The sequence below is a fragment of the Lissotriton helveticus genome, chromosome 1_1, assembly GCF_964261635.1.
Source record: "Lissotriton helveticus chromosome 1_1, aLisHel1.1, whole genome shotgun sequence".
NCBI classification, from domain to species: domain Eukaryota; kingdom Metazoa; phylum Chordata; class Amphibia; order Caudata; family Salamandridae; genus Lissotriton; species Lissotriton helveticus.
This window is the reverse complement of record NC_136057.1, coordinates 1,372,189,799-1,372,216,002: the sequence shown is the minus strand read 5'-3', so window position 1 is coordinate 1,372,216,002 and position 26,204 is coordinate 1,372,189,799. Positions and strand designations below refer to the sequence as shown.

The 26,204-nt window shown below is 46.8% G+C and overlaps 1 protein-coding gene across 8 annotated transcripts in view; it reads right to left on the bottom strand.

Annotated features, from left to right (window-relative positions):
• The window catches only part of PLA2G6 (phospholipase A2 group VI), a 593,695-nt gene that overhangs the window by 247,277 nt on the left and 320,214 nt on the right, over positions 1-26,204 (bottom strand). For all 8 annotated transcript variants that reach the window (XM_078683792.1, XM_078683798.1, XM_078683782.1 and 5 more), the window contains 2 exons: positions 2,003-2,218; positions 935-1,118 (listed from right to left, as the gene is read on the bottom strand). In XM_078683792.1, the coding sequence (XP_078539918.1) occupies positions 935-1,118; positions 2,003-2,218 (400 nt within the window). The remainder of the gene's footprint in view (positions 1-934; positions 1,119-2,002; positions 2,219-26,204) is intronic.

The window sequence follows — 26,204 nt, the reverse complement described above, 5'->3', positions numbered from 1 at the left end:
ACTCCATAGACAAATTGTATCCAGCTACTGTCCATATTTTGATCTAAAAGAAGGCGAAACTGTAACACACCCGGTAGTACACGCCATCCTTCATATGGGAGCGGGTGACATTTTGTCACGTGGCTATACAAAGCTATTCGGGAACTCACAGCCGAACTGTTAAACACAATATGACAGACATGGGAGGCAGAAATAGGCGGCGTCCACTACACAATAAAGAGCGGGAGTATGCAATAGAATACCCAAAGAAAGTATCCCGGAATGCTTGCTTTAAAAACATACAAATCTACATGTTGCATAGTGCGTACATAACACAAGTTCTAGACCCCAAGCAGCCACCTGCCCCTATCACCCCTCAACAGCTCAAATGAATGCCTGGCACACAGGTAAGCTAGTAGAAATCGCAGCATCCCCCCACTTCCCCCAACATATATATCTGTATGTCGCAGATGGCACGACAACCCGCAAACACAACGCTCCTACCCGAGCACAACTCAAAACCCCACAAGGTTCACCCCAGTTAGACCCCCATTTAATGGTGGAGAAACCACACCCGTAGCTAGTAGACCGGAACTTATAGGAAAGATGTACATCTTCACATGCAACAGAGTATACCATAGCACGATTAGATGCATAAATAAATTCCAATCTCACACTGAGCAAGTGCTAGCCCAATCGAATTGTTTCAACTCTAAATAATGTGTGGGGAAAAACCTGTATTACATGTATGAAACAAATATGATGTATAATTACAGATGTATGAACAGTATAAACATATACAATGCTAATAAAAACAGTTAACAACAAAAAAAAGGGTCATGTTATTCCTTATCCCCAGCTATGGGGGACCCATACATACTGGCCGACCCATGACCCTACTTTCCCTCCAACATGACATCTCAGAGGGTGGCACCGCTTGGCTTCCTGGACTCACCTCAGTGATCCGGGGATCATTCTGTTTGGCTGCATAGTGAAAGACAGTCTCGCCATTGCTATCAGCTATGTCCTTCCGGGCATTGCACTGTTCCACTAACTCTCTGATGCACTCGACGTCCCCCTTCTGGCAGGCAAGATGCAGTGGGGTGCAACCATTCTCACCGTCTGTACTGTTCACGCTCCTAAAACAAGGCACGGAAAGTAAGGGGAAGACAGGGACAATTAGTCACATTATTAGTGAAAGTGTAGGGGACGAGGGGAGGTGTTGCAACTGGCTATTTCTATTTTCAAATGGCAAACCCACTAGTAGAAGTGTGGAACCCACTGACCTTTAAAGCACTGCATTGGCCGAGGTTGTGGTATGGGGTAAATGCAGACAGACAAGTGCACTAACTCCTCTGAGGAACAAGTCAATGTATTGAATGGTAATATGTAGGATAGAGGGGCAGGTGCAGGTGTGACAGATGTGGACCACTGGCAATCAGTACTGGTAGCATTATTGTATTTGGGGAAACAGGAAGTAGGGCAGACAGACACTGGCATAGCAGTGACATCCTGTGGCTAATCAAGATATGGCACTTGCTGACGTCCTGGAGGAAGAATACAGAAGCAGTAATAACACCCAGTGGTCAGTCATATTCTGGCACTGGTGGACATCTTAAAAGGAGCAGAGAGACATAGGTGCAGCAGAAACACCCCCAGTCATGCCACAGTGTGGCTTTGGCTTATATACTGGAAGGAGTATCACTTAATCTCCCTGTGCCTAACAAAAATGAATGTGTGTCTGTATGTAATGTAACTGGTGCTCATATAAAGCACTCCGATACCTCTGGGTCTAGTTAGCGCTATATAAAACTCCCCCCCCCAACCCCCCCCACCAAAAAAAAAGGAGTAAGCAGACAAGTGCAGCAGTAGCATGACTAAGATGCGGCCCCAAACAGACAATGGTGCAGCAATGACACCCGGACACAAGCCAAAGCATGGCACCGGCTGCATAAGAATAAAGGGCCCAACGGTTGCGAGGAGAGGAGGGCTGGGGTTATTCACATGTACCATTTTACCTCACCGTAGGATTTTGTTATGCCGGAAGCTCTCTGTTTGTCCGGTGTCCACAGCTACATGCGCCAAAGACCAGGTGGGGTGGCTCCTAATGCAGTCTGTTAGTTGCTGGATGACGTCAAGTGTCAGTCCCTGACGTACACTCTCATAGAATGGCCGAAGCTTCTGTGAGAACTCATCAAACCGCTGGGTGGCTTCGGCCTCTGTATCCAACTGGAATATCCTGGGAGAAAGATGGCAGTATGAAGAAGCAATTCTGAGAGTCCAGTCCCTGCCATTTACCATGCTTACAATTATTAATGGATGTCAGTGAAGGTAAGCCTGTTGAACACAAACAGTAACACTGGCCTTGTGAAAGAAAAGCCATTGAAAGTTTTTTAAGTGATGCATACTGGTGAAGAATGAGAGTGTTGCTGACCTAACTCAGCCCTCAGAGAAGAGACTGCCCCTACATTGGCACTTGATAGACTGGTTCAAAACCTGCTATTAAAAAAGCCCCTTGGAAGGGTGAGGCAATTACTACCATACAGTGGCAGGTAAGAAAGAACAAATAATGTCCACTATCAGCCCACCAGTGTAATAGTCTGTTTTATTCCTTGTAATCTGGTAAATGCTTGCAATAAAAAAAAACATAATGACAGGGACAAACAGAACTCTGCCCAAGCCTAAGGCAACACTCTAATACTAGTATCAGTGATATCAAGGCCCGCATGAACACGACACTCCATTTTTGCCATCTAAAGAGAAGCATCACAGAGAAAATATCTCTTTCTATTGAGGTGAATTTCTTCCAGAAAGAAATCAAGAGATACAATTAAGAAACCGGCATAAACCATACAAGTCATTTTTTCAAAAATACGTACTCACCTAAAAATAGTCGCATCTGGAATAGGAATTACTCCTTTACTATAACATAATAATTGATTTGGTTTAGATATTGGCAAATTGCTTGGGTGTGATAAGAAGTATTAGGACAAAGTCTAAAAAGTCTCATCACATATCAGCAACTTCACAAAGTCTCTGAACAACTCAACCATGTCACTAAATCGGTTATTTCACGGGCACAGAAAAGAAAAAGTTGAAATACTGCATCTTCAAAATGCCTCTCAAAATTCCAAGCCAGGAGGGATCCTGGGGTGGGGGGTGGAGGGGGGGGGGGAGAGGTTTAATGACTCCTGCTCACCAGATTTACCTGGGTTATCATATCAGGAAGTTCCTGCAAAGTATTCTTATTCTGAATGGCAACAAAGCAAAGGCTCTCACGATTTGTACAAAATCTCTGTGTGGAAGGCCACAATTCTTTGCTGCTTTATTCACTAACATTATAAGTTTAGAACGGTACTCAGCATTCAACAAATGATGTAATTTGTCATAACGCATCAACGTAAAACTCTCAGAATGGCAAACATAATGTGAAACACAAACGGAAGACTATTCCACACAGCAAACATTTTGCATTGTGTGCATGTCGGATACACAATCAGCTCTCATTGCATCATCCTTCTGTCAAGTGAACACATGTGTAACATACTACACATGTATGTGCATTCTCTAACTATTTTACACTGAAAAATATTACACATTACTAAAATCAGTAACACTGTATATGTTTTGCCAATAGGTCAATATAAGATGTATGACAAACTAATAACATGTTTCAGCTCTGCAGACGGTTTGAAGAATCTTCTTCTTGACTCAGTCTTACAGCAACTGAAAAAACAGATCTTGGAACATGTATAATAATATGCAAATAAAGCTGGATTGGAGGGGGAAGGTTTAAGTCCGGTATTACCTTGAAACCAAAGGGAAAATACAAACCTTTGACTACTAAAAAGATGTCCCTTGTCTGATCCACAGTGAGATTTCTTTTTTAAAATCTGCAATATATTTTTTCACAGGGCTATCTGGGGTTCCTATACCTTCTACAGGGAAGGAGTACAGTATGCAACCATGCATGTATCACTTTCAGACCAAGATATTCAGAGCTCTAGATATTGGGTTTGCCCAGTACTAATCCATATGCACTGGTTGTAATGTTGCCTCATTTGTCTTCTAAACCCCAGACGAGGAAAGCCTTGCATGGAAAGAAATTCTGTTTATGTTTCTAAATTTTCCTAATTGCGTAAATGCAAGACTACATTATTTGGTGGAAAGGCAGTAAATCAGATCAGCTTTTCTGGTATTTATGCAATGCTTTGTCACCTTTGGAAATTTACTGCATTTTTGGAAGTCATATCTGGGGCACTCCAAGTGTCTGACCCTACATTAGCGACCTGCACTAAGTCAGGTGGTAAAAGCATGACAATTTTAGTTGCACTGGGCTTCACCCCTCATTTTTGCATTCATCACATCAGTTTGACGCTCCGATTACAAAAACATTTTACTGGTGCGAGAAAAGGCAAAATCAATTTGAGAATAATTGGTGATAAGTGTAAGCAAACAAACTTGTGTCTACATTGAAATGAGGCCAAATGACATGTAAAGCATATGAGACTGCTCCGATAAAGGGTTGTTGTTAGGGTCTAAAATAGTGCATTTTAAAACACAGTTCCTGGTTAGTATAATAAACAAGCATTTGCAATGCAATAGGTCTCGCAGTCACAAGAGTTAAAGCTATTAGCATTGTAAATGACAATGCCTTTTATTTATGTTTTTAAAACAAAAACAAATATAAAAGGCATTGTTATTTGCAATGTGAATAGCTCAAACTTGCGTTAATGCGAGACCTATTGCATTGCAAATGCTTGTTTCTCTCCCTTCCTGCTGTTTGGAAGCTATGTTTACTGAAAGAGTAGCCTCACAATAGCTAATTACTTGCTGTCCTACAAATTCATGATTCTACTCCAAATGTCCCGCACTGGCAATTCCACTAAATCTGACTTCAGAGCGACCTCGATGCCTCGCCCCCTTCTCCTGGCTTCCTCAGTACCGGGACCTTTGCTCCCCAAGTTTCAAACTCCAGGTTCATCCACATTCACAAAAACTTCCATGCCAACCTGGGTTGCTTTTAGGGTTATGGGGTGTGTAGGGCTATAGAGTGGTAAGGGCATTGTTAGGGTCTGGAGTGGGTAGGGGTATATGGGGTTAAGGGCATTGTTTAGTGTTTAGGGGTGGGTAGGGGTACAGGGTGGTAAAAATGTGTTTATGCTTTGAGTGGGTAGGAGTATTGGGTGGTAAGGGTATTTTTAGTGTTTAGGTGTGTAGGATGAGAAGGCATTTTTAGGGGTTAAGGCTGGGTATCAGTCTAGGTTAGAAACTTTTATTTAAAAGGGAGGAAGACGGGGGCGTGGCTAGCAGCCGAGCATGGCGGCTGTGTGAAACGGGAGCTCCCTGAGGCAATTCGGCCTTTGACAAATCCGGCATACTTATCCGCTTAACTCCCCACCTGAAGGAGCGGAACCAGGATCTAGTGACAGAACGGTATCGTCCGGTCCTGCGCCGGCGCTCCTCCGAGGCCGAGAACACTGTCATTTTGCCCCGACATCGCTGGGCCTTCACCCGGAGTGCAGCACCGGCCTCTGGTGCCTCCCGGACCCCGGCGGAAGTGGAGGCTGCCCGGGCTGCCCCGTGGACATCATCCGCCCCCCCCCCCCCGGGTGAAATACCGTAAGAGACAACCCAGCGTCGCATGCGACTGGAGGGGGCTCCTGAGCTACAGCCGGTACACAGACCGGCGGACTGACCCGCGGAAGCCTGAGGTTGGAGCCAGACAGTCGCAGCAACCGAGAGGCCGTGCCCGCGAACGGGCGGAGAGCAACGCCCTGCAAACCTGTGGACCCTCCCGGGGAAGGCAAGATCCCCTTAAGGTACTTCGGGGGAAACAAAAAAGGAAAAAGAAGGTGGTACTGCAGTGCTGGAATCGGAGAGGGCCCCCTCATCCAGGCGGGGACATACACGGCCTCACACGTGCAGCTCAACCTCGGGGCTGCCTGCGAGTCCCCCCGGGGTCCCATCCAGAGCAGAGGCGGCAAAGAAGATTCTTAGAAGCCAGCAGAGGTAGCGCTGATTTAGGCCGGGCGGCAGCATAGTAGGGGGAACCCCGGGCAGTCATTACCCCAAGGAGCCGGCGCTCGCAACACGACACCTTGAGGAGCCGCTGTGCCCGCCACCGCCGGCAGAAGTTAGACCGGGCCCGCACGGGTGCATGTGGACCGCACTGGAGTGGTGAGAGACAGACTTGTGGTCACTGCCAGGGTGCGCTTGAAGCCCTGGCGCAGCGCGACGCAATACATATCCACAAGCAGTAGCACTATAGACAGCGCGCACCCAGGACTGCAAGGTGGGCTATTTGCGGGCATAAGTCAAGAGGTCACAAGTCGTAGACGCTCTGCACGACTGGTGGAGGGGCGGCGGTGTATGGGAAGTGAAGCGGTGGATCACTATCCCCGGCGAGTGCCGGATTAAGAGAGTCAGGACCCCCCTGTGAACGGGACGCAAAGATATCCGGAGCTGAGGCCCCCCTTCGACAGCTGGGTAGCGACCGGTGGAACAGTAGACAAGGCGATTGCTGGAACCGGGACGGTTATCCGGAAGCCACGGATCATGGCAGGTAGGGGATCGAGGAGTGGACCGACACAAGCCAAACTAGATAAATTTGCTTATGGTCAACAGGGGCAGTCGCAAGTGAATGGCCGGAACTCCACGGGCACTAATCAAGAAACGGACGCTACCAAGAAAGTCACGCTAGAAGACATCATGAAAACCCTCTCCGAAGTGCGAACAACGGTGGGCTCTATTTCCTCTGAAGTAACTCTGTTGCGAGCCGATTTAAAAAAAATTACGGAAAGAGTGTCACAGGTGGAGGTAGTTACGAAATCGCTTGTTGAGGACACTTCGGACCTGCAAATAGCCATGGAGCGTATGGACAAGATTACTCGACAACTGCAGGATAAGCTGGACGACCAAGAAGGGCGTTCCCGACGAAATAATGTACGCATCCTTGGCCTTCCGGAGACGGAAGGGAAAAGAGCGATGGACCTCTACGTAGAAGATCTCATCAAAAATAAACTCCAGCCTAAAGGGTTATCGCACTTCTTCTCGGTGGAAAGGGCGCACAGGGTGCCCGGGGGTGAACCCAAACCGGGAGCGGCGCCAAGGCCGGTGCTGGCTGTTCAATTTTAGGGACAGGGATGCGATTTTACAAGCGGCAAGAATCTCACCGCCCATTAAACTCCATAACTCGACCCTGGCATTCTTTCCAGACTACACGGCGGAAGTAGCCAGACGCCGGAAATCATTCACCGAGGTGAAGAAAGCGTTGCGAGACAGGGAGCTGCCATACTCAATGCTGTTCCCGGCCAAATTGCGGATTGTAGCCAACGGAAAGACATGGTTCTTCGACAAGCCAGAGGTGGCACAAGACTGGCTTGACGGCTGGAGACAGATAGGCCAACCTCGCCGGTCGCACAGGGATCGGCCGAACCATCGTAACGGAGACCAAGCAGGCAAGCAGACCGACCAGTTGACACAGCGTGAGAACTCGGTGGGAGCGGAGTCCGACGTGGAGCAGAACCTACTTGACTCTGGTCAACAAGGCCATAGCTGAAGTTGGACCGTGGGAGGGAGGGGCCGGATGTGAGCGATGGACTTGGACCTGGTGAAGCGAAGTAAGGTGGGCAGAGCCGGTGCCGGTAGGGGACTCACCAACCTCCACAAGCAAGTAAAATAGTTTGGGAGGGGATAAAGCACTCTGCACAGTTGGGGAAGCGGGCGGGGGTTTGTCCGTGGCGCAGGGGAGCAGGGAGGGGGGCTGGACGGGGAGTTACACAGTTATTGTTATTGTTAACAGTCATCACTCAAGCCACAGAGTACACGAACTTACAGGGAACACAGCGACCTCCTCACGCAGGCCTGAAGCGCCGGAACCACAGTAGGTCCCCACAAGGACCGTTGGTACTGGAAGCCGCCCTCCACACTATACGTTACGTGAAGGGACTGGGCAACATGCTACTTCTACACTTCTACATTGTGCACTCCATGCATCCTACGACCGCTGCATTGACACACAGAGCACTACACAGGCGATACAATGACCCAGCGATTACACACTGAACCCACTGAGGGTGCACGTACGACCCTTGAGGTGCCCCCCCTGCGACTACTCACTTGGAACGTCAGAGGGTTGGGAGATAAAATAAAGCGAGGGTTGGTACTACAAGCAATCAAACGCCAAGGCCCTGACCTTATCCTACTTCAGGAGACGCACCTCACGGGACCAGCATGTAAGGCACTTGACAGACGTGGTTATGTCATGGCGACACATGCAGAGTTCACTTCTGGTTCCCGGGGGGTGGGGATATTAATGAAAAAAACGTCCCCCTTCATGGTACTACACCGTACAACGGACGACCAGGGTCGTTTCGCGGCACTACATGGGCAATGGGAGGGGAAGCCCCTTAACGTAGTCTCGGTTTATATCCCCCCGGCACTCCACTCTATGGCATTACCTGCACTAGGCAGCTTCCTATTAGACCTCCCGGATGGGGACACGATCATAGGGGGTGACCTCAATGCGATCATGGATCCCACACTAGACACATTCCCAGCCAGAGAACGTCATGGAGGGACTCCAGCTCTCCCAGGATTCCTAGAGGCAATGGGCATTACGGACGTGTGGCGTCACTTGCACCCCACGGAGGCACAGTACACGTACTACTCCGCCGTACACAATAGCTTAACTCGCATTGACTACTTTCTGTTTTTGGGGGCGGGAGTGGGAAAGTTAGACAAAATTGACATCCTGCCCAGAGGGATTTCTGATCACTCGCCGGTGTCTCTGTCACTTACCACAAAAGAAAAAAAGCGTACAAGAATCTATCCGATATACCCAAACTACCTCACTATCCCAACAATCAGGAAGGAACGTCAATTAGTGACCACACGCTATTTTGAGGAAAACACAGGCTCGGTTTCCTCTCCTTCGATACTTTGGTAAGCATACAAAACGGTCCTGAGGGGGGAAGTAATGGCAGCTATCACGGGGCATAAACGGAAATGCAGAAAGGACCTCACAGAGCTAGAGCTAGAGCTGGCACTCCACGCAGCGAACGTCGCCCATATGGCGGACCCCTCACCAGCAACGACACACGCACTACAATTGAGGCAGCAACAACACCGAGCCCATCTCACGGTGACAGTTCAGGGCCATATCACAGGTACAGCCAACAGAGTTTACGATGTCGGAGACAAGGCTGGTAAAATGCTAGCTTGGCTAGACAAGAGGGGGGGAGGTAATAAAGGTATACAGCGACTATATTCACACGATGGTCACTTACAAACACACCCAGAAGACATCGTATGCACCTTAGCGCGTCACTTTCAAAACATATATACCCCTGAGCGAGAGGTTACTGCTCAAGAGGCGACACTCACACTTGACCATATTGACATCCCCAAACTCGCCCCGGAGGCAATACAGGACTTAGAAATGGACCCGACAGAAGACGAAATACAACTTGCAATTCAGGCACTAGACTCAGGTAAAGCACTAGGCCCCAATGGCATACCATTGGAGTGGTACAAATCAAGGGCGGAAACACTGAGTAAACCACTGCGGAAAATGTATATGGAATGCCGGGACAAGGCAATACTGCCTTTGGACCAGCGCACGGCCACGATTGTGGCTATTCCAAAGCCGGGCAAACCTCCGTCCCAATGCTCCTCTTATCGCCCCATTTCCCTGATTAATGTGGAGGCCAAGGTGCTAGCGAAGCTGCTGGCCACCCGTTTAATTCAGCACCTACAGTCACTGATACACCCTGACCAGTCAGGATTTATGCCTCACAGGAGTACGGCTCTGAATCTCAGGCGCATCCATGGGGTGCTGGCGCGAGCACACCTTCTCCCAGAGAAGGCAGCTATCCTCTCCCTTGACGCCAAAATGGCTTTTGATCTGGTGGAATGGGAATACCTGTTCGCAGTGTTAAGACGTATGGACTTTGGCCCGAACTTTATAGCCTGGGTGAGACTACTCTACACTCAGCCGGTGGCACAAGTAGTGGCGAATGGCCACATCTCGCAGACGTTCCCGCTGGGTAGAGGGACTAGGCAGGGATGCCCGCTATCGCCCTTGCTCTTCGCTCTGGTGATAGAACCACTGGCAATCCTTATCAGAACTACACCGTTGATTAAGGGGATCACATGGGAAGGTGGATGGGAAGATAAGCTATCCCTTTATGCAGATGACACGCTGATATACATGGTAGAGCCTGAAAGCGGAATCCCAGCGCTACTGGATCTTTGTAACACACAGGGCAAAGCGTCAGGGTACACCCTGAACTGGTCAAAATCTGTGATTTACACAGTACACGGTCCGGACCCGGTGCTGGAAGAGAACTGCCCCCTGAAATTAACTCGAGACTCTTTTAAATACCTAGGCATTGTTATTGCGAACAGCGCTGCAGACTTCTTCGAAAAGAACTTAAAGCCACCCATGGACCGCCTGCGGGCGGATGTCAAACATTGGGCCACCTTGCCGCTGACTCTCCTAGGGCGCGCAGCACTCTATAAAATGATGGCACTCCCCAGGTTCCTCTACGTGTTGGAGAACACCCCATATCTGGTGGAACCGAAATACTTCAAACAAATCGCAGCACTAGTCTCACACCTGCTCTGGAGCAATGGCCCGGCGCGAATAGCCTACGACAAGTTGACAAGAAGCTGGTACGAGGGAGGCATAGCCCTGCCTAACATACAGCTCTATTACTGGGCGGCACATCTCAAAACGGTGAACCAATGGGTACATGCCCCGAGGACTGACCCAGCATACAAAGCCGACTGGTCACAACTGGGGTCGGACGGCATGCTCGCAGTACTATATAACAAGCCGCAGGTCCGGAGACTACTAGGGCCGACGCACCACACTGCGACCCTGTGGCACGTGGCACAAAAACGACTAGGCTGGCAAGGAAAACTCACAAAACAGACACCGCTATGGGACATAAAAGCTCTGGGGTCCTTACGATCCTGCAAGGGATTCACGCAGTGGGATTGTATAGGAATCTCCACAATCGGGGACTTATGGGACAAGGGCACGGTGATTGAGTTCACGCACCTACAACAACAATATAGCCTGCGCCCGATCGAGACATTTAGATACGTGCAGATAAGACACACACTGCTTCAAGCGATACCGGCAGGAACAGACATACCAGAATCCTCGCCACTAGAGGACAGACTCTTAACTGATTTCATGCCACAAAGCGCCACTTCCCTCACCTATAAAAAATTGATCAATAACCTGGGAGACCCAACAGAAAAGCTGAAAGAGGGATGGGTGGGGGACATAGGTGAGGTTACTGAATCGGAGTGGAATGAAGCGCTGGCCTCACCGAGAGAGGTCGGCATCTCAGCAAAATTCAGATTAGTGCAACTGAAAATCTTACACCGTGTTTATTACACTAGGACCCTACTCCACAGAATACACCGGGCACCACATCCCTTTTGTCTCCGGGGGTGCGGGGAAGAGGGGACTCTATATCACACAATTTGGGAGTGCGCACATATACAGGAATTCTGGAGGCAGGTTATGCGAACCATTTCACAAACGCTTGGGGTCTCAATTCTACCAGAACCTCGGAAATGCTTGTTAAACATTTGGGACCCTAATGACCTGAATAGGCATGGATTGATATGGGCTACCCTGGCCATGATGGTGGCTAAGCGAGACATTGCGCAAAAATGGGGAGCACCAGACTTGCCTACAGCTTGTAGGTGGGGTAACAACATGGACAAGCTGATGATTACCGAAAGGGCAGTATACGTACTGAGGGCCTGCCCCCGCAAATGGAATAAGATATGGACAGCCTGGAACACCTATAGAGGGGACATCTGTGACCCACTACCAGAGGAAGAAGACCTAGATTCTGAGGGGGAGGACGAATAGAGGGAGGGGAGGTGATTAACATGATTGACCTGGCAAAAACAATATGGTTCCAAAATGAATCTTACTTTGCAGCGGCGTGAAGGGTTGGGGTTGGCTGTGGACCACTGTCACTGTTACAAATGTACTCACTCAGGATGACTTTTTCTGTTGTTTTAACTGTTTTAAAGGTTTCTCCTTCTATTACTGATGGATAAGACGCACAACTGTAGGTTCTTAACACTATGCGCAAAGACGGATGTTAAATTATATGTTTCAAAGTTTAGGCACACTAATGCATTAGTAGCCTACTATTCGTTAGACTCAATGGTGTTGGGTTTGGCTTGGAACGACACATATGTAAAAAACGAATTGTTATCCTGAAAAGAATCTTATGATTGTAATGTGTACGTGCATCTTCAATAAAAAGTATTATAAAAAAAAGAAGGGAGGAAGACAAATAATTTCAAGTGGGAAGTTGTGTCCGTCCCCACCAATAAAGAAAACATTTACATTTAAATGTATTTAAAAAAACATAGTTGGGGCGGTTTCTTCCCCAAAAATTATAATTTGCAATTGTTAACTATATAAGTGTGTGTGTGTGTATCTTTTTGTTTAACTTACCTTACCATATACTTATATTGAGTTGTGAAGGCATGCGTTATAGAGGTATATACATGGTAAATGTGTGGCGTTAAGTGCATGCGTTGTATTACAATAATACAGAACCAGTGGCTGGGTAATGGTGCACGCTCCAATTGGGTCAACAGCTGTCCATAACCATGCAACTGTTTACATTTGGTGCTTCAGGAGGAGGGAGAGCCATCTAATCCCCCTCAAAATGGAAGAAGACAAGAGTATTCTTCTTAAACAGTTTATAGAATAAGCTCCAAGCACTCAACAGTACAATAACAGGTGTAGTCTCGTAAATAAATGCACAATGTATTTTATTCAGACATATGTTATCTTGTTCCTCAGTTATTTAATCTGTACAAATTCTTGGTCGACAGCAACTTCAAGCCAACACGTGTTTTGTCCATTGAATTACAACTGGACTTCATCAGGGTTTAAATGAACAGAATAGTAAGATATGGATTGAAGGGGATCAATGAGTTACAGTGGACCCTTCACCAAGTCATCAAGTGTTACAGCAATGGTGGTAAAGAGTGCTGTAGTTCATCCATTATAGGTCAGTGAATTTGTGGTTGAAACAAAAAATGGGGGAGCGAGTGTAATTAATGTCAAACAGTCCCTTTCAAGCTACATATGTGCTAGAATGCCCCCAAGGTTCAAATTAACCAAAAAAAGGCCACGTCGTGCTCAATATTAATGTTCCATTAACAAGCCACCTTATCCAGCAACTTGCTCACCTCATCGCACGTATCAGATGCGATGTTCAGTTTGAGGAATTGCACAGTGAATGTAATGTTATTTGGAAACTACAAGATGGCCGCCAGTATTTTAGGCTCCTACAAGCCCTTCATCTATTTTGGGAACGATTTGTTTGTATTTAATAATTTACAGATACACGGGATCTGCTACACATACCCCATGTTTTAAATATATGGGTAGTCTTGACATGTAACAGGTTAATTTCAGCCCTGATGAAGTCCAGTTGTAATTCAACGGACAAAACACGTGTTGGCTTGGCTTAAAGTTGCTGTCGACCAAGAATTTGTACAGATGAAATAATTGAGCAACAAGAGTGCACGTGTTGTATTGTCATACAACCCTTGTGAGATATGGCACAAATGGTGTTGCTTCATGTACCGGAGGACATAAGGACTCATTTTCATGAAGTTATTGAAGATGGCCAGAATGCCTCCATCCCATTTAAGAATGATTTCTGAACATGGCAGATTCTCTGGCCTGACCGATGGGCACTTCACCCTAATTCAGAGGTATGCCTTGCTGAGAGCTTTTCTCTGGATGTTCATGCTAACTTGATGGAGCTGCCCTTTGATGGGGCTCAGTTGTTTGGCAATAAATCAGATTCAGCAGGCACTGGAGTGGTTCAGAACTAGTAAAGTTACAGTCCTTTCATTAGGACTACAGCTCCCTCCCCACTCGAGAGAGTTGTCCAGTTTTGGCTTTTTCATGGCTTCTCGTGGGTAGTCTTATTTAGCCAGCAACAGCAATATCAATCTCTGCAACAACAAAAGCCAAACCCGCTGGCTAGACATTACCGTGGCAGAACCAAAAAGAAGGGCTGTGGATCCATTCAACAACCCTTGTCCTCCTTCTCCTGCACCATGCAGGAAAGCAATCCTGGCTTGCTCCCCAGTACAACTCGCACCCTGTGGGAGGGCGGGAGCACTGCTTTTTTCCCGGCCTGGAATGACATCTGTTTGGACTTGTGTGTCCTCCAAGTTCTAGAAAGGAGTTGCATCCTTTCCTTCCCTTCCTTCTTTAATCCCTTCATCCTCCTCTTCTTTCTGGTCCAAGCCACACAACAGAAGGTGTTGATGTCAATTTTAACGAAAGGAGCAGTGAAATTAATGCAGGAACAGGGCCAGGTATGTTACACGTGTTACTTCCTGGTGCCCAAGAAGGATGGCTGTCTGCGCCTGATCCTGGACCTAAAGGACTTGAATTTCTTCCTCAAAAAGGAAAAGCTCATGGTGCTTCCACATCCCTATCCTGCTGTCGCATCGGAAAGTCCTTGCTAGTTGTGGTGGGCTCTACACACTACCAATTTGCAGTACTTCTCTTTGACTCTGCATCAGCACCTCGAGTCATAACAAAGGTAATTGCGGAGGTGCGGCCCATCTCAAAAGTTTGGGCATTCCCCTCTTCCCGTACCTGGACGACTGGCTAATCAAAGCCGGATCGGCAGAGATGGTTTCGTGCCACCTACAATCAAGTGTCCCTGCTGTTCAATTGGGCTTTTCTATCAACGAGCCCAGATTCCACCTATGGCCCACCTAACCACTCCAGTTTATAGGATGAGAGCTGAATACCATGCTCCTCCACGCCTTCCCTACGACCCAGAGGATTTCTGACATTATGGGAATTGGCCCCATCTTTCCAGCAAACTGCTTCCCAGTCCTGAAGGTCCTCAGTTTCCTTAGCCTGCTGGCTTCCTGCATTCTCCCATTCACACACACACTTTAGCAAATGAGGGCGCTGCAGTGGTACCTTGCAGGCAGTGGATACAGTACGAAGGGTGCCTGGTGGACTCCACCGTAATCTCCAGGAGTCCTGAAGTGTGAGTGTTTTGGTGGGGGAACGAGGCACACCTGACCTGCCAAATGGCTTCACTCCCCATCCAGCTGTGACAATGGTAGAGACAAATGCTTCCATCTTAGGGTGGGGAGCCCAGCTTGGGGTTGCTAGAGATCAGAGGCCTCTGGTCTCCTGAAGAACAGGTTCTTCACATCAGCCCATTGGAACTACAGTGATTTGGCTGGTGATCAAGGTCTTCCTACCCTCCATCCAGGGTCAGCGCATCCATATCTTGATTGACACAATACGACTGTGATGTGGTTTATCAACAAGCATGGAAGAGTCTGGTCTGGCCTCCTTTGCCTGGATACATTGAGATTATGGTCTTTGGGACACCGTCAAGGGATCAGGCTCACTGCCAATCCCCTAGCAGGGTCTCTGAATGTCCCAGCGCTGACAGCCTGAGCCAGCGTTACCTTGCTGACCACGAGTGGCGTCTATCAGAATAGTCCAAGGCATCTTCACCCACTGTGGCACTCAGGTGGACATATTCATCTTCTCGGAAAATGCCTAGTGCCAGCAGTACTGATCACTTGAGGTTTTTTTTGTAGAGAGATTTGAGGGATGTGTTTCAGTTGAGGTGGAAATGTCAGCTGCATTACGCATTTCTCCCACATACCCTTGATTCCTCTGGTTCTGATGAAGATTTGTCAAGATCGGGCCCAATTGCCTGAGAAGCAGGTGGTATGCAGACCTGTCCTTCTCCACATATCCACCGCTGAGACTTCCATCCATGCACAATGTTCTCTTCCAGGTGGGGCCAGATGGTCGTCCACCCAAATCAGAGGCCTCCAACCATATGCTTGGAAATTGAGTGGGGACATCAGAGTTCTTTTCCACTACCATGGGAAGTGAAGGACGTCCTCTTCACAGTGTGTTGCCTCTCCACAAAATCTGTTTACTCTGCCAAATGGAGCCCATTTTTGTATAATGTGTGGACAATAATGTGGACCCCTTGCTGGCCAAGCTGTCACAGATCCTACAATATGCACTTTCCCTTGCCTAGAGGGGATGTGCGATAGGCCCTGTCAAAGGGTGTTTGGCTATGTTTTCAGCTTTCTTCTGTACTCTTGGTTGCTATAACTTCAGCCTGTCAGGTGAGTTACAAGCATTTTGTTTGCATCCCCTTTTACTTCCTTTTGCCTTGACAAATTGGTGTTGCATACCAGGGCTGCTTTCTTGCCCAAAGTGGTGACCCCTTTCCATCTGGGTCAGTCCATCACCCTTCCAAAATTGTACCCCCTGCCTCATCCTACTAAAGAGGAGGTGAGGTTGCATCGGTTGGATCCTAGGTAGAACTTCAACTATTAACTGGACCGCCCCAAGGACATACGACTGGATGAACAGGTCTTCGATGGTTACTGTGGTGCCAAAAAAGATAAGCAGTGCAGAAAAGAACCCTTTCAAGATCGATTATTCTCGGCATCAGGACCTACTACACTTTACCCAAGAAGGACCCTCCAGAAAGGATCAGAGCCCATTCCACTAGGGCCAAATCCACCACTTATATCCTCTCCAGAAACGTTCCAATTACAGAGATCTGCAAGGTCGTGATGCGGGCATCCCTACACACCTTCACTAAACATTACTGCCTGGATTCCGAGGCGCGTTGAGACAGCCTTTTTGCCAGATCTGTTATGCAGAATTCCTTGTCTAATCATCCATCAGCCCTCCTCCATGGGCAGGGTATTGCTCTGAAATATGTTCCACAGGTGAAGAATCTGCATGTAGAAGTGTCCATAAGAAGAAAAATGTACTTGCCTGTGGCAACAATCTTCTGATGGATACTCCATTTACCTGCAGATTCCTTACCAAACTGCTGCCCTCCCCGTTTGATGGGTGTGTTCTAGGTGAAGTTAATAAGAACCAAATGTATATTTTGACGCTACATTGTCGATGTTAGTCCATCCACTCGCCTCGAAGGCTGGCCAAAAATGGGGGGAAACTGAAGTTCTTGGATGAGCTCTATGTAGCTTTAGTGATGTCACTTTATCCCACTTCTGGTGTCTTTATCAAGCCAGCGCCAGGGCTGGACTGACTACCGGGTGTTTTGGGATTCTGCTGTGCTGGGGGCTGCTTTCACTGCGGTGGGGGCTGATTTCGTTCATGGTGAACCGCATGTACTTCGAAATAATTAAAGCAAAACGAATTTCGTTCAGTACACGCAGGCCCCCATCAACTAAATCGGGCCCCAGCTCAGCAGCGTTCCATAACGCCCGGTAGTCAGTCCGGCCCTGGCCAGCGCCCCCTATCTGCAATGTGAGAGCTTTGGAGTTTCCATATCCAGTCTGATACCTGGGATTGTTCTACAGGTGAGGAATCTGTGGATAGATGGAGCATCCACCAGAATGATTGTAACTTTAGGCAAGTAACTTTTTAATTTGGTTGATGTGTCTCGTGCACAAGTGTGGCTGCCGTCCACATGTGAAGCCTCTAACATTTCCACTGCATCAGTGTCTTAATGCTCAAGGCCTCCTGGTGAAAGGATTTGTGTTCAAGTGTTTCTACCTCCATTAAAATCATGCCATTTTTTTCAAAACCTGATCTTCTGAAAACTTACTGGTCATTAACATTGCTTCGGATGCCGATCAATCATGCTACGACCTCTCTTGTAAGAAATGCTTCCTAAAGCCTAATCTTCTACTGTTTAATAGTTTTCTCTCAGGATGTTCAACGCCTTTACAGCATTAAATGTGCAGAAGCAAGAGAGTGGTCGATGTCTTCCATTTGCGTTGTTTGCTAATGTACTATGCGTTCTAAATGACTGCACCACTCTAACTGGTAACATGGCTCCGGGGGTTATTGCATTATTTCAACGTGCTACATTACTTGCATATTGGATGTAGGAATGCTGGCAGACACGATTAAGACAAGATTTTGGTTGCCTGGGTAAGGTGCATGGCTCAGTCGGGGCTTTGTAGCCTACTGGGAGGGGCCACATTTGAGCCTCTAAAGGTTTCAAATTGCCTTCTCCCTTTGACCCTTTCCCAACGGATGTCTGCTCACATAGTTTCAATTCCGTTTTAACCCCTCTTATTTTACCTTTTTTTTGTTTAAATATTTTTATTAGAAATGTTATCAACATTATACATGAGGAGATTCAACCATAAAAGTACTGTTAAGTAAAAAGGAATCCAGGAGCTAACTAGAGCTAAAAACCATGAATGTTATTTTGTCATAAATTCATATGCAATCATTAGAAGCAATTCATAATTCATCTTAACCCATCTTTGTATCCTCTGCGATTTGGTGTACGTCGTTCAGTAGTTTTTTGAGAAATTGAAGTTCAAAAAGGTACAGATATCTGGATGGTTGGGTCCACGAGGGGCTCAAGAGACTCTTGCGGTAGTGCCAATTTAAATATGGAGTGTTCTGAGTGGCCCAGAGAGCCTTTTTTTCTCTGGAGCCAGATGCCTGTAGGAGCAATCGCTCTGATTGGCTGCCAGCAGCATCAGAAAAATGTTGCTGGCAGCCATTACTGGACTTAGAGACTTAGTCGTTTCCGGAACATGCGGGGGAAATAAAGATATAAGGGGGCAAATGGACCCTCCTGGGGCCCAAAACAAAGGGGAAAAAAACACAGCAAAAATTCCTGGGAATCTTCAGATCCAAATTATACTATAGGACTGATTAAATTATGAGCCAAGAAATGGCATATTATGCAGCATAATGTGGCACATGTTATGATTGTACTACCTCATTATTGTAGCATTTTTACAAGTAACACTATCTTAGCAAAGGATTCACCTCATTAGTACCAGTTTGACACACAGATGCAGCAATATGCCTCGTAAAGGTGACCAGTCAACCTTTGTGAAGTGTGTTACACTGCGTGGCAACTCGTATAGCTGCTTTTTAGTAACTTTATAACCGTTTTATCTAGAAACAAATTGTGGCAAATCGATAAGTATGCTAAAAACACCACAGATGAAAAATCATATAATTCCAGTTGCCCTGATATTTATATAATGTACCATGTGTCACGTTGCATGTTTTTAGGCTGATGATCTTCGGTCGCACCTATACAGATAAAAATATTTGTATTAAAATACCTCCGGTTTGTGGTAAACAATTCACATTACCAGTTCAAAGTGCTTCCTTGTGGGATATAATTGATATGTCCAAAATGTCTTGCAGCCATGACAGCTCACTTGAGAAGGCAGGGATTCATGTGTATCCATGTGAATCCAGAAAAGCCATCAAGCTGCAAAACCTGTTGTAATTGGTAAGAAACACTTTCCTAACATTGTGTTAAAGAAATAGACAACTTTTAAGGAAGTTTGAACTACGCATTGAATTTATTCTTGCCAACTCCCATCTCCTTTGATTTCCAAAAATGAAACTCTTTCCAGGGTTTTCCGATTGCTTGTGTTGCGCTCAGTGAAAATGCTCACTCAGATTACATATTTTTAGGGAATTGGCAAATCCGAGTATTCAAAAGAACATGAAGACCTGTCTGTACAGTTATTTCCCAGCTCTCTGACTAGAATATCTCTAGCTCCAAGAAACCGATGTAGGATGCATGTTGCACTTTATTAGTAATTTAAATAAAATAGATGAAGAGAAGTGGAATGCAGAAATTAAGAAAGATGCTGATAAGTTTTAGAAAATGATAGGATATGTAAAATTGCATAACCAATTTATTTGGATATTCTGTAGTTGCTATAGTACTTCAGCCAATTTCTAAAGAAATAGTGCTGAAACAACTGTTTAGTGGCTTCTTTTTCAAAGTTTTCTTGTGGATTTAGAGGTTTGATGGCCCTAGGTGGAGGCTAATGCTCTCATGGTGCATAGAAAAATTAATTGTATTCTTCCAATAGTGCTTTTCAGAAACTCTGTATTTTTCGACAATATATGTGAAAAATTGGGAAGCATCATGTGGCCCTCTTTGGTTCAAGCCCTCCAAGTTTACCCGAAGCAGTTACGACGTGAGGTTGGTATGGTAACTACACAGCTGGAAAGGTTTACCAATTCGGTGTGGCCTGAATTTTGGTTAAAGTAATGAATCTGCAGATTACTCCAAAGGTGGAAAACGTATCTTCACAAAAACACCTCTGTGCCACATAGTGGGTTAAGAGGGTAGGAGAAGCCACTCGCACTGGGCGGACATGCAGGGTGTAACAAAGGTCCCTGCAGCTCATGGGGCCCACCTCTCTAAACGGCTCCCAAACCCTCAAGTGGGGCCCCATTAAGCCTAAGGTCAATGAATAGCTATGAGATATGGGAGACTCCGAGTCCCCTCAGCACGTTTTGTAGGGTGGTCCATCATTTCCTGGTACGCCACTGCGACCATGGTTTTTGATTCGGGAACACGCTGTCTTCGCATGCATGCTCAGTTCTGACAGCCACTTTCACATGCAGGCAAAAAGGTCATCTTGGTTCAGGTCTGTAGGTCAAGGCAACAAATGTTTATGTATTGTCACCAGGTGACCCCCATGTAATCTGGACACCATATTTCACTATTGATCTGTCCTTTTACAGATCATTAATTTCCTTTATTAGTAGTTTAAATGAATCAAGCCTTAAAGTCATAGAATGCATTCTATATTCTGCATCAAACCCAGTACTGGAGTTTGATGATGTGAAATGCAGTAAAGGAAGATGCACAGTCCAGCTGTATAGTTAGATAATCCTTTATTGTAGCTCTCTTCTAGGAGATAGGAAGTACAGGTGTCAGTTGGTGAACTCAGGCTGAGCTGCTTGGAGCTTGCTCCTGGTGGGGCTACATCTGTACTTCCTATCTTCTCCTACTCATCTATCCTAGAAGAGAGCTACAATAAAGGATTATCTAACTATACAGCTGGACTGTGTATCTTCCTTTACTACATGAAGCTATAAACTAATTATGGTTGTGTAGAGTACAACATGCAGTGCATAGCTGGATATATCAAAAACTAGTCTTGATTGAGAGCCAGGTTTTCAATTTTAAAAAAATTATTTTTTACAAAAAAGATCCATTGCTGGAGCTGAACGCCAGTTGATAGGAAATTGATTCCGATATTTGGCATCCTGGAAAGCAAAGGAATGCCTGCCAGTGCGGTGAACTCTTTGCATTCATAGTCAAGCGGCTTGCCCCTATAGACCATAGGACTCTATCTGGAAAATACATGTGCAGTAATTGCTGCAGGTAGACTGGGCCTTCTTTCCTTTAGGGGCTGCAAGTGAAGATCATTGCCTTAAAAGGGACCCTTTGGTTGATAGGGAGCCAGTGTGGATCCGAAAGCTGTGAAGAGATGCAATGATTCCTTGGTAAATTTAAGATGGGTGCCCTTGTTCTGGACTACCTGGAGCCTATGATGGGAATATTTCAGTAAACCTAAATAGAGAGCATTGCCCTCATCCAATCTCGAAGTGATCACAACATGAATGACAAGTTAACGCCTAGAGCAAGGTAGAAGGTCCAAGACCTTTCTAGGCGATTTAGGAAAAGAAAGCAGTAAGCTGAAACAGCTGAGATCTGGAATTTAAAAGACAGAATGTGGTCAAACAGGAGTTCAAGACTCCTAGATTTTGTGGAATGAGTAGGGACCTGGACCATTTCAGGTGGCCATCAATCCAGGGACTTAATGCTATTAGAAAGGCCCACAGACCAAGATATCAGGTTTTATTTTTCCGAATTAAGCTGGAGACAGTCATGATGCATCTATTTTGCTATGGCTGACAGGCAGTCCTTTACATTTTCTTGGGTGTAGGCAATCTGCTCAGAAGTCGACACCACTAACTGTGTACGCAGCGTAAGATATCATTAAAAAGCTGAAATACCGTATGATTTATGCCAGAGGAGCTAAGTAGACATTAAAGAGTGTGGTACTGCGAGATGATCCCTGTGGCACTCCTTTTAGGACCCTAGAGAGAACCAATGTAAACAGGCCCAGCCTCAGTTTAAGCCCTGTTTGATAAAAACGAGTTTGGTCATTTAAGTACGTCTCCACGTATTCCCATAGAAGATGGCATGAAGGCATGAGAAACTGTGTTGAGTGCTGCTGAGAGGTCCAATAGGACAAATCCGGCTCGACCACCATTATCTAACATAGAGCGCACATGCTCAGAGACGGCTTACAGCACCATTTCGGTGCTATGTGGTCATCGAAAACCAAATTGAGAGTCATCAAGAAGATGGTGCTCCTCAAAAGCTAAACTTCTGGCGATTATTTGCATTTTTTTAGAACCCTGGTGGGGAAGGGGAGGAGAGATACAGGCCTGTAATTGATCACTACAATGGTAATCAAAAAAGAAGAGAAATCCTGATAAGACTCAAAAGTAGAGGAAAGCTGGGCCTCAACATGCTGAGGAGCAAAGTTTTCATAGATGGAGGCATTTTTCAGATAAGAAAGTGGAGTGGTTGCCACACAGATCTTGGAGTGTATAGTAGTCTGCTGGCAGAAAGAGGGGTGTAGAAAAGAGTCTGCAACAGAGAACATCTCTTTAGCGGAATTAGGGAATTATTCCAGTTTCTCTGCATGAAGAGTGGCACAAGTTTTTGGTTTCTCTTTGGCACCTTCAAGATCGAAGTTAAGAGCTGATCGGTAAATTACTTTCCATTCAGAACTGTAAACGGACCTCAGAGGGGAGAGATGGCATCTAAAGCAGTGAAAATCCAGGATTTAAAAGCAAATGCACCAGATTACCAATTCCCAACAGAAGGGAAAGATCAGGAGTGCGAGAGGTTACAAAATGTTGAGCCTTCACCCTGAAGCAACTTCTGTGCGGTCCGGGTTTGAGAAGTTTAAAGTGATATGTTGACCTTGTGTAATGTTAAAGGTGGTCGTGTAAAGCGCTCCGATACCTTCGGGTCGAGGTCGCGCTATATAAAACTGCAACAACAAAAAAAATTCTTGCGCACTGACGGAGCACAATCGCTACAAAAACACGGCCCATTTCCAGAGAAAAACACAAAGGGTGTGGGAAAGCGTAGTTATTCGCCGACTTATACACTTTAGGCGAAAAAGCATTTCTAAGAGGCGAGTTTTTTTCCAACTGCAGGGTTTCAAACAGGTTTGAAAGTTGCGCAGCTATTTTTAGCCCGCGCTCCTACTCCCTTCACAGTTTGCCTTGTCTACGTTGCTTAGTCTCTGTGCTCGCTGTCAGACATCCTGATACTTAATAAATAATTTATGGCGCAGCCTCGCATCAGGAGCCCTTGTTTCACGGACCGCGCACATGAATAAAAAAAAGCAACAAGGAGCAGAATCTAATACATCCGGGTACCGGAGGCGGGGAGGCGGCTGGAGCGTTTCCGGGTCAGCAGAGGCGGCTGCTACAGGCAAGGGGTGCGCTGGGGACGCGGCGTCCGCTTCCACTCGGTTTCGGCGCATGGCTGTTGGGTGCTGTTTCAATTATGCTGGCCAGGCGATGCGGCGGAGATACGGGGAGTCACGACAAAAGAGCCAGGTGAGTGGGGGGTGGCTGCGTGCATTTGTGTGTGCGCGCGTGTGTGTGTGTGTGTGTATATATATATATGCAGTGTGTGTCTGTGTGCGCATGCGCGAGTGAGGCTGTGAATCTGAGGCATGGCATCTGCACGGCGCCGTGCGCGCCCTCGATGGCAAATCGGAGACGCTCGTGCCTGTACGCGGTCCCACATTCCCCCTAACACGCCAACAAAAGGTCCATCGCTAAGCTTCGCTACGTTCGACCTAATAAAGATTGGATTTACTCTTAAAGGGGATAGCTTAAAGTTTCCTCCATATAACTCAACATTTCTAATAGCATCCAGATCTCCAATTGGTATGCACCAGCAAGGGCAGAAACATTAATCTGACAGACAGAAACAAGACATATCTTCTTTCTAAAAGTCTTCACAAGCACAAATATTGGAGTGAGAGTGGAACTCAGGAGACTGATAATGTCCAGAGACCAGACTCCTGAGGGGCAGGGCCATACCTTGGCAAACAGCTTTGTGTCCCTGTATTTATGATACATATATTTGAATATTTTTGCAGAGTGGAATTTATAAGAAAATACAGAAAAGAGTGAAGCAGCCCTTAGTGGAACGGCACAAACAAAAACAGAGGAGGATGTTTTTTGCAACTTTTTTACTGCACGGAGGATCTAATTTTGCAGCTCTAGTGTGTCTCTGAAGGAAGCTGGCTATGTATATACTATACCAAAGTATGGTATAGTGTGCATATAGTCCAGTGGACCCCCAAAGGCTTATAGAGGTTAAAGTAGATAATACCTTATTCTCTATTTGTGGTAGTGTGGACGAGCAGTAAGGCTTTATCAGAGGGTAGTGCTTAGCATTTATTGTACACACTTAGGCAAGAAATGATGTCACACACTCAAAGATTGAACCCAGACCAATTGTTTGTATGAAAAATATTTCTTTGTTTTATTTTATTTGTGGGACCAAGCATATCTTGGTACAGGTAAATAGAAACATACTTTTCCAGAAAGATTGATCAGTAAGCAAGCTGGATGAGAATTACTTTTGTTACAGGTTTGTGGAAGATTCAATTACATTCGAAATTACTTTTGGATTACTTTTCAGATTACTTTTTCTACTCAGAGTGATAGGCCTAGATATCACACTGAGGCTTTTTATGGATAAAAGTTTAGTAAACAGTTTTCACAAAAAACAGTTTCTTATGTTTTCATACAGACACCCCCCCTCAACACGTTTTTCAGAGGAAAACAGTCAATGCAACCCTATGGAGAAAAATTAGGTAATCGGTTTGCAGGCAGGTAAACAGTCTTTGGGGTTGAGTTTCTGGGGTTAGAACAAGGTTTCCCCCAGAGTCAAGGATGCACTCAAAAAAGCACCCTCAGCGGCACTAGGGTGGCCGAGTGCAGAGTGCTGAGGCCCGACGTTATCCGATGGGGGGGCCAACGGTTTGTGGCTGTTCACGGGCAACCACTTGGATGTGGGAGCAAAGCTCCAAGGGTTTAGCTTAGGGCAAAAGGGGATCCAAATTAGCACCCAATGTGCACCCACACCGGCACTGAGTCGACCGGGTGGAGGGTGCTAGATTGGCGCTGGGTATTCTGTTGGTTTCAATGGGGTTTCTCCAGTCACAACAAAGACTGCAGGCTTGAGCACAAAGACTTTCTGGAGGCGATCAACGGTTGGAGAGGTAGTTTGGGATGCAGTGGGATGCCTGGACACCGTCGGTTAAGCCACCCAATGCCGCGAGGCGTCGGTGCAGGGGTGTCTTTAGGTGTCTGATTTTTCTTAACGCCTCCGGTCGCAGTCGGGGGGGGAACCTCCAGATAGAGGCTGCGAGTGTTGGCGAGGAGGCTTGAGGTAGGTTAGGGACCACCAGATCCCAGATCAGGCTCGTCAGGGAGACCTCCTTGTGGAGTTGGGCCACTCGGGCTGTGGGCGTCGGGGGGGAAGAGTGGTGCAGACTCGCATATCCTAGCTGGAACCAGAGTCTGTTGGTGAGCAAATCCGGTGCTCATAGGAGACAGAGTCTCGGCAGGGAAGGCAGAGCAGGTCCACCAGGTTCTGGGGGGCGGCTTGAAACATCGGGGTTTTGCAGGAACAAAATAAAGGTCGGGACAGGCCGGTAGGGCTGGGACCAAGTCAGTTGGTGCCCACCTCTTCTTCTTTTAGCACGGCTCTTCGGTCCTTCTTCTCTTATTCTTGCTTGTCTGAGGAGGCAAGTTTCGGTGTTGCTCCTAAATACTAGATTTAGGGGCATTTCAGGTAGGTACAGGTCGGGACCAATGGGGCCCTTCCTTGGGGTGGGTACACACCCTATTGTGCCACCTTCCAGTGGGAGGGGGGCATAAGCCTCACTCCGGTTGGCTTGGTCCACCCATCTTTAAGATGGTGGGGACTGAGAGCTGTGCCTCGCCTCCCCCACCTGAGGTGTGAGGTTGGCAAAGGGTGGCACACCTCTCCTCCTATCTTGGATTTCCCGTTGATTCTCCCTCCAAAGTGGGGGTCAGACCCAGTGGGGGCCAGTTTGCTGGGAGGAGCAAATGGCTGGGTCAGCTCACAAAGGTGGCAAGCCTTTGAAGCTTCCCCTTCGTGGACCCTGCCCATCCTGGGGAAGGAGGCTTGGCACCTCAACCCAGAAGGTGCTCTCTTTCAGGACCCCAAGAACGGGAGGCTCTCGACCCAGGGGCCAAGAAATCTGTCTGGTGGTGACAGCTGGCGAACAGCAACTCAGCCAGGACA